This window comes from Cucurbita pepo, unplaced genomic scaffold, assembly GCF_002806865.2.
Source record: "Cucurbita pepo subsp. pepo cultivar mu-cu-16 unplaced genomic scaffold, ASM280686v2 Cp4.1_scaffold000956, whole genome shotgun sequence".
In the NCBI taxonomy this organism is placed as follows: Eukaryota; Viridiplantae; Streptophyta; class Magnoliopsida; order Cucurbitales; family Cucurbitaceae; genus Cucurbita; species Cucurbita pepo.
In genome coordinates, this window is record NW_019647156.1 from 1 (window position 1) to 8,779 (window position 8,779).

The 8,779-nt window shown below is 36.6% G+C and overlaps 1 protein-coding gene across 1 annotated transcript in view; it reads right to left on the reverse strand.

Moving 5' to 3' along the window:
* Positions 1-1,043: 1,043 nt before the first annotated feature.
* Positions 1,044-8,779, reverse strand: part of LOC111786036 (DNA primase small subunit-like) — an 8,340-nt gene continuing 604 nt past the window's right edge. Inside the window, exons 2-12 of the mRNA XM_023666390.1 lie at positions 7,945-8,029; positions 7,810-7,861; positions 7,672-7,733; positions 7,481-7,596; positions 7,283-7,398; positions 5,187-5,255; positions 4,928-4,985; positions 4,606-4,679; positions 3,955-4,003; positions 3,729-3,808; positions 1,044-1,372 (exon numbers count right to left, since the gene is read on the reverse strand). Coding sequence (XP_023522158.1) covers positions 1,310-1,372; positions 3,729-3,808; positions 3,955-4,003; positions 4,606-4,679; positions 4,928-4,985; positions 5,187-5,255; positions 7,283-7,398; positions 7,481-7,596; positions 7,672-7,733; positions 7,810-7,861; positions 7,945-8,029 — 824 coding nt within the window. The 3' untranslated portion in view covers positions 1,044-1,309. The remainder of the gene's footprint in view (positions 1,373-3,728; positions 3,809-3,954; positions 4,004-4,605; positions 4,680-4,927; positions 4,986-5,186; positions 5,256-7,282; positions 7,399-7,480; positions 7,597-7,671; positions 7,734-7,809; positions 7,862-7,944; positions 8,030-8,779) is intronic.

An 8,779-nucleotide genomic window follows, 5' to 3' on the forward strand; every position in this document is an offset into this window, starting at 1 on the left:
GATAGTTATATGCAGTAAGCCGTTGTTGTTGCCTTTTGCTTTCAAAATCTCTCGGCCCCCATTTTCTAAAACTTTCTTCTTGAATCGGGGCCAAAGGCTCGAGCATACGTCGTTTGACCGTAGGCGACGCAAGAACGAATAGGTTTAACTCACTTGTTGTTAACTTACAAAGCCCGACTGAGATTTAGTTCTGATACGAAAAAGACGGGATGTAGATAACAATCTAGTCATAAAATGTTACGTATAGTAATAGTTATATAACATGAGTCGACGCCATAAAGAGTGTTTGATACAGTATATCTTTTATTAACTACGAGATATAGATGTTCGTTCATACAAACTTATTTTTGTTAGATGAACACGACTCTCCACAATTGTACGATATTGTTCACTTTGAGCATAAACTCTCGTGGTTTTGCTTTGGGCATCCCGAAAAGGAACTTTCACTACCCCTTGAACAAAGTATGTCTTCCCTTAATCAAGGCTCTTTGGAGTCTTCGAACAAAGTACACCCTTTGTTCGATACTTTAGCCACTTTTTTACTATGCCTTCGAGGCTCACAATACTTTACTCGACATTTGAGGATTTGTCAATCTATTGACATGACTAAATTTAGGACATGACTCTAATACCATGTTAGATGAATACGACTCTCCACGATGGTATGATATTGTTCACTTTGACCATAAACTCTCATGATTTTGCTTTCGGCTTCCCTAAAAAGCCTCACACCAATTGAAGATAGTATTCCTTAATTATAAACTCATGATCATTCCCTAAATTAGCCGACGTCGGACTTTCATCCAACAACTTTTAGTTCATTTTTCTAATGAACACAGAATCAAAATAATGGGATTGCTGCCCTAGGGTATCAAATAAAGATTGATAACAGATTCATGAGCAAAATAACTACGACAAGAAACGTAAAAAGGTCACCGGCCCTTAATTGATCATAACGATATCGTGGAAATGCTGCACGGACCCATATATATATATAAAAAGAAAGAAAATCACCTTAGTATTAAACCAGATCAAGCCCGGGGAGCCTTAAACCATCAAATGTATATCATCAGAACACCCAAAGAAACAAGCATCAGTTCCCCAGCTAACTATAATCGTAATGAAAATAATCTGTCAAGTCTTTTAGCCTCATGTCAGTAAATTAGCCAAACATTACATATACAGAGCGATCCTTTCAACATAATTAAGTTACCTCTGGTTATATTTACACTGCAGTTTTAAGATTTTGCAGAAAAGTATGGAACACTTCTAGAAGCTAAAAAAGGGTGTGCTTACTTAATATAGCTCTCTACCAACTCAGAGGATTCTTCGACTGTTGAACTTTAGCATTGTATGAAGATTCTATCTCCTCCTGAAGAAACAAGAATCATGGCTGAGAGCTCTATCTCACGAAAGATACAACATTCGTGCATGTAAAGCACGTTTGAGCGTTAAAAGAAGAGGGTAAAAGGTGTCGCAGACCCTACATTTTAGCTACAAAAGTTTATATCATTCAAACATGTAAAGCATGAAATGCAAAAGGAAGAGGTCACATTATCTTGTAAGCCAACCTCAGTGCCTCCCTGTACTTTTGCCAGATAGCAGTAGGAAAGATCCCTAATAGAAGATGGCTATATCCATAACGTACAACTTGGACAAATTCCAATCGGAAAGCCTATAACTAAATAGTAATGTCGCTGCTTTAGATTGTTTGAGGTTTTCCATGGTGTGTAGTAGGGACTTTGGCTCTTTGATGGAGGAGATCTTGATGAACTCTCCATTTCAGCGGTGAGATCCCACATCGGCCGGGGAGGAAAATGAAACATTCTTTATAAGGGTGTGAAAATCTCTCCCTAGCAGACACATATACTATGATGATAATCATCATCATGGGGTATGATGACATCCAGACGTCGTTACAGACAACTAGCTTGACTATGATGGGTCCAAGGGGGTGCAATCCGCTTGGAGATCCACGCTGCACGTTTGAGTCGTGTGTAGGAAAGTACTACACATCCAATTTTGTCCGGACTGGAGACCCCCCCTATGATGGTTTTAACGATAGGTCTCTAGATCATGAGTTGCTTGTGTTTGCATTCCCTGACCCCAATAATGGGGTCACTTACTGAGTATTTCTTAAAATATTCAAGCCGTATGCTACTTCTATTTCAAGTAAAGGCAAGACACCCCTGTACGGCTGATGACGACATCGCAAGTAGAGACCATGGCATGTGCATAGGATAGTTGTGTTTTATTTTGTTAGTCTTAGGTTAGTGTGGGGTGTTTTTACTTTTAACGTTTTGCTCGTTTTATTTTGTATTTTCCTTTTGTTGTTTTAAAGATGTTTTTGAACATGCAAGCCCATGACAATGTTTTATGATGAACTTTTATAGGTTTAATTCCACGTAAGAGTATGAGTTATGATGATAGTAGCGACTTTAGGTTAATAGAAGTCTAGGTTCGTTACATCAGCATGGGAAAAGTCTTGTGTAGGGCTTATTTTGCTATTTCGTGGGAAGTGTCGCACAAGAGGAATGACAAGATTTTTAGAAGGGTTGAGAGGTATTGGTAGGAAGTGTGGAAGGGCGTGGGGATTCACAAGTCTTTATAGGTGTCCGTTAATTGAATTTTTTGTAACCACTGGCTTGATATCATTCTTTTGGATTGGAGTCCTTGTAGTTGAGGATCCTTCTGTGAGCTAGATTTCTTGTATGTCCTCATTTATTTTTTTATTGTGCTCAAAGTAAGCTCAATTTCTTACAGAAAAAATAAAAATAATGTGGCTATTCCTGAAGATGATGCAAGAAAATATGAATGAAGTAGCCTAACTTCAACCTTTAAATTTTTTTACAAAAGAACAAATTTTGCATTGATATTTGAAAAGATACAAAACATCAAACCTTCTAAAAGAGAGTCTATCAAGGTATGGCACCACGAATAAACTATACAACCACAAGAAAGCTCAAACTATAAATTGTTGAGGATTATTAAGAGGAGTAGTCCCACATTGGCTAATTAAGAGAAAGATCATGGGTTTATAACTAAGGAACACTATCTACATTGGTATGAGGCCTTTTGGGGAAACCAAAAGCAAAGGCATGAGAGCTTACGCTCAAAGTGAACAATATCATACCATTGTGGAGGTTTGTGATTCCCAACATTTGGTATCAAAGTCATGCCCTTAACTTAGTCATGTCAATAGAATCCTCAAATGTCGAACAAAGAGGTTGTGAGCCTCGATCATGTAGTCAAAAAGTGACTCAAGTGTTGAACAAAGGTATACTTTGTTCGAGAGCTCCAGAGAAAGGAGTCGAGCCTCAATTAAGGGGAGGCTGTTCGAGGGCTTTATAGGTCTCAGAGGAGCCTCTATGGTGTACTTTGTTCGAGGGGAGGATTGTTGAGGATTATTGAGAGTAGTCCCACATTGGCTAATTAAGAGAAAGATCATGAGTATATAACTAAGGAACACTATCATATCATTGTGGAGATAAACTAATGAGGCCTTTTGGAGAAACCAAAAGCAAAGCCATGAGAGCTTATAATCAAAGTGGACAATATCATATAATCAAAGTGGACAATATCATATCATTCTGTAGACTCTCCACAATCAAAGTAGCCTAGTTCTTCTAATAGACTAATAATTACCCTGCACACTTTAGAGCCTACAAGAATGATGATCTAAAACTTGGAAGGTCAGATATTCACTCCATATATTAAGAAAGAATTACCTTGCATGATTTCAGTAATGGCTGTAAGAATGCCGATCTGAAAAACCTAATCGACTCCCCAAGAGAGGTTCTATCCCAGTCTGTCATAAAGCAAAAAGATTTATAACAGCATTAGTTTNTATAAGAGCATTAGTTTATCTCTAATATTAAGTTATCCTACCGCAGCTACCTAAGCAAATAAAGTAGGAGCTTCTCGAATCTATAGTGAAGATTGCATATAACGTACCAGTCTCACTATCTACTTCCATATCTGCTGCATTAAGTTCTTCTAGGAGCTGCAATCATTGTTATAAATCAGTATTATAATTCAAGTTATTGATCAGAACCCTAAGCATAATAGATGGTTATGGAGTCTGCCTAGCTTATTCAATTGTCTATTTATAATAAAAAGCTGGTAAAACTATATAGGGTAGATAATTATATATAGTAGATGGTTATATATGGTAAAGTTATATAGCGTAAACTGAACCATATGTATACTCTTAAGCAATACTTTAGAAATGTATTTTCTGCTTTATTGTGCATACATAAAGTCATCAATATAAACCTTATTCTCTTTTACTGTACATACATACATAGAGTCATCAATATAAACTTTTAGCCAATATTACTACTATGTACTTACGTAAAGCCATCAATATAAACTTTTAGCCAATATTACTCCTTGCATTTTTTCTTTCTTGTTCTTTATGTTCATCTAGATCGACTCCTGTACTTTGTATTTATCTAGATCGAGTATACGTTGTTGTGTGATCCTAACACTAACCACGACAAATTCCTGGGTACTAAATTGAATTAAACATTTTCCTCGCTGCAAATCAGTTGGCAAAGACATAATAGTATGTATGTAATATCCCTTTATTTCTTGTTGTCTTACCTGGGCAACAGTTGGCACGGTAGTAGGATCAAACTCATCACAGTGTTCAGGGTCGATCGGGACACAGATACGACCTGGAATAAAAAGGTACAGGAAGATTCAATAATATGTAAACACATTTTCGCTCCACAAAAGTGAAAACATTGCATCCTTCATACTACCCAAATTACTTGCAGGATTCCAAATCAAGTGCATTTTGATGATTATTTTTCAAAATATTTTTCCATAAGAACGTTAAAGAATATTTTTTTAGATTGAGACCATATTGAGATTTCGGCAAGTCAAAACTCGTCTAATATTAGCATTTAGTTCCAACACTGACCTGTTTTGGGATGAACACAGAATGGTGCTTTTAGCAGATGGTTCATGTGTTTAGTAACCTGAAGAATAAAGAACTTGCCTCATCAAGGGAGTAAACTAAAATCAGCTTTAACAAGTAAAGTTGAAATTTTGGTTGCAATCCCTATGCACGCCAATTAGAGATTCAAAATGTAACGAATCAAATTGCTAGAATAGATTGACCTAATTCCAGTAAATGGAGAAAAAAATCTAGTTAAGATAAAGTCATGCAAAAAACGTACCTCCAAGTCAAGCCTAGGGTAGGTAAAAGAGAAAACGATCTCTTCAACATGCCGACGCATTCCTTGTGACTGAACAAAGGAAAATGTCACAGTTACTGTCTAAATGTAGCACAATTGAACTTTACACTTCCTAAACTCAACATAGAAGACTCAAAAAGAAAATAAAATAAAATGTAGCACCAAGGCACATCTAGCCGCATGACTGGAAAGAAAGAAATAAAAGGGAAAAGGGAGATAGATGCTTGAGAAAAGGAAACTAAAAATAAAGATCACAGTTACTTGGATTCCACATGATAAATCTTGAAATATATACGTTTGTATCAGTCTAAATAATATAAAAATAAAATTTTAAAAAAAAAATCAACATTGAATTGAAAAAACTGAAAGAATAGAGAAGAGCCAAAGGCTTGCAACACGAGCCAACAAAAAACGGACTTACAAAAGAGGCAAACCAAAAGGGGCCAGAAAAGAGATCCATTCCAAAAAAAAGAAAAAAAAGAAAGAAAACCTAATAAATAATTACAGAAGTCTTTAGACTCAATCACCCAGACCAAGACGTTAAATGAAGCTAAGGACAAACCTCCTCTAAAGATCTTATCATGTCCCAAAATATTCTATTATTCATTTGAATCCAGATGCCCCATAAAACTGCAAAAAACCAGCCTGACCAATAACACTATCACTGTGATAGTCCAAGCCCACCGTTAGCAGATATTGTCCTCGTTGAACTTTCTCTTTCGGACTTCCCTTCAAGGTTTTTAAAACGTGTATGCTAGGGAGAGGTTTCCACACCCTTATAAAGAATGCTTCGTTCTCCTCCTCAATCGATTTGGGAAGATAAATATTCTTAGGGTACTAAGGGCATATTAGTCATTGGCTAATAAGTTCATTATCAAGAAGAGATTCTGAATGAAGTGAGAGGGAGTGAAAGCAAGCCATCGTTTATATGTTTGGGGTTATGCGTACTCCAAAAGGAGGTATACAAGTTCTTCGAATTACCTGAAATATTTTATTGTATTTATCGTTCTGCAATTCAAAATACAATTTCTATTCCAACTCAACGGTGCCTATCATATTAAAAGACTACTTATATTCTCTTGATTGTTGTCCCTTCTTTAGAAAAAGGCTTGAGAGGTCTATCAAGTCTGGTACAAGGATAACTGTCCATGGAGGTGAAGTGTTTCATGCCATTTGCAAAGAAAATTTTCATGGAAACTTTGGACTTAGAGAAACAAACTCTTTTTTAGTCTCAAACTCTTTTTTAATCTTTGGTAGAGAACGGGGCAGATGGGTTTGTTGATTGGACAAAGGTGTTAATTGGGGGCCCTTTACCAGAAGAAAAATGAGAGTGATCGACCATAAATGAGAGATCTATTGGAAATGACTCACGATCGAAATATGTCGAAACAAATAAAAGAAACAAAATGAAAATATGTCGAAACAAATAAAAGAAACAAAATGAACAACTTGAGGGGAGATTTGAAACAAAGAAACCTTAAGCACTTAGCTTTTCAATTCTCTTTGTTGTTGTGAAAGTAGCATATATCTCATGAGAATTTATAGCCAAGAAAGGACAACGAATTTCCAAAACTTTCTCCTCAACTTGCGCACCACTAACTAACTTCCTAATTAAAAACTAAATAAACCTACTCAAGCCAATAACTATTTTTACCAAGTCAAGCTTATTGACTCACAAGATCTACGACTTTGACAATTAGGCTGGATTATTGGGGAAGGGTAGAGGATATCAGTTAAAGCTTTTAAGAACTTGGCATATGAGGACAAAAGGTGTAAGAATTTATCATAGCAGGACAAAAGCTCAGAGGGTGAACTGACTTCAAGAGGGGGAAGGGAGCTTTTGACTGTTGACTGTTCTTAGAACACAAAGTAGCTCTTGCTCGGTAAAGTCCTTTAGAAAATAGTAGCTCCTTTTTCTCCCTCAAGCTCAAAACCTATGTTTGCTTCCCTATGGAAATTACCATGTATAATGGCTATCCCTCCCCTGATTGGTAAGTTGCGTTGGTAAAACGAAAGCATAAACAGAATGAGAAAAAAGTTGTAATTTCTTGCAAGTATGAGAAAGATGTTGATTCTACCTTATGTTTCCCTGATTGCAACATATTCTTTAGTTGCTCCCATCTTACTAAATTAACATCATTTTTAGAAGGTCGCCTATTATCTTGCCACCTTCCACGAAGCTCTGAGGTAATGGCTGCAAGAAACTCTATTAGTATCTAACGTATAGATTATCATACTGACAGTACTTAACTGAGACAAATACATAAATCACTTACATTCATCATGAATCATATCTAATATTTTCTCATATCTCTCCTCAGTTGAGAAAATCTTTTGACTACAAAGCAATTTTGATTCAAAACAATCCTTGAGAACTTCTATGTATGATCTCCTGGAACAAAATACATAAGTTAGCTGAGAGAAAAAAAAAAGTGACCGAATCATCACATCATTAAGAACCACTTACGCGAGAAATGGATGAAGAACCGGACCCGTTAGAGAAATTTTCTTGCGACTATTTTCATTACCCTGCACATCGATCATATTCAACTCCATAGCTCAAGACACTAAAATTCACCAATATTTTATAGCAACATAGTATAACCTGATATAAATGGAAATAGTCAGCAATGGCAGCTCGCTGTTCATTAGACAACCTGCAGGAGAGATGGTGGCAATTTTAGACCTTTACAAATAATATATTTGACTGTAAATTCAACAATTTGATTACTAGCTTTACCTTCTTGCTTTGCCATCACAGACCCAACAATGAACACCACGTCGACCACTAAATACCCATAGAATGTGGTTAAATCCAAAGTCATCTGCAACACAAGTTTTCAAGTGTATCGGTGGGAATGAATAGGAAACCATGCGCTATCTAATCATAGGACTGCAATGGAAAACTTAAGACTCAGATGGATTGGACAATGTGACAGTGTCATATTTTTTTAAATCTCTTCTAAAAAATTGGTATGAGGCTCAATGTATAGACATATTTAAATAAAAATAAGCAGGCTGCAGGATACAAAGTAGTAATACAGAACAGAACTGACAGTAAGCCAGTAATTAATAATCTGAATTTTTTAGAATGCACAACACCTTTTACACATTCTACTTCCTCTTCTCTTCTAGCCAAATATGTTGAAGTAAGAATTTAGAAATAAGTTAAAAAGAAGTAAGTACACTAAAGAGCTCAATATGGAACATCTCATTCTCAATAAAAGTGAAAAAAGAAATAGGCTTACGCATCAGGTCAGGGAGGGGAAACTACCAAGAAGGTAAGTGATTTCTCTAAAGCGAGCTAACATTCATTGACATGCAACCTATAATGACCCAAGCCTACCGCTAGCATATATTGTCCTCTTTGGACTTTCCCTTTCGGGCTTTCCCTCAAGGTTTTTAAAACATGTCTGCTAGGGAGAGGTTTCCAAACCCTTATAAAGAATGCTTCGTTCTCCTCCCCAACCGATGTGGGATCTCACAATTCATCCCCCTTCGTGGCCTAGCGTCCTCGATGGCACTCATTCCCTTCTCCAATCGATGTGGGACCCCCAATTCACCCCCCCCCCCCC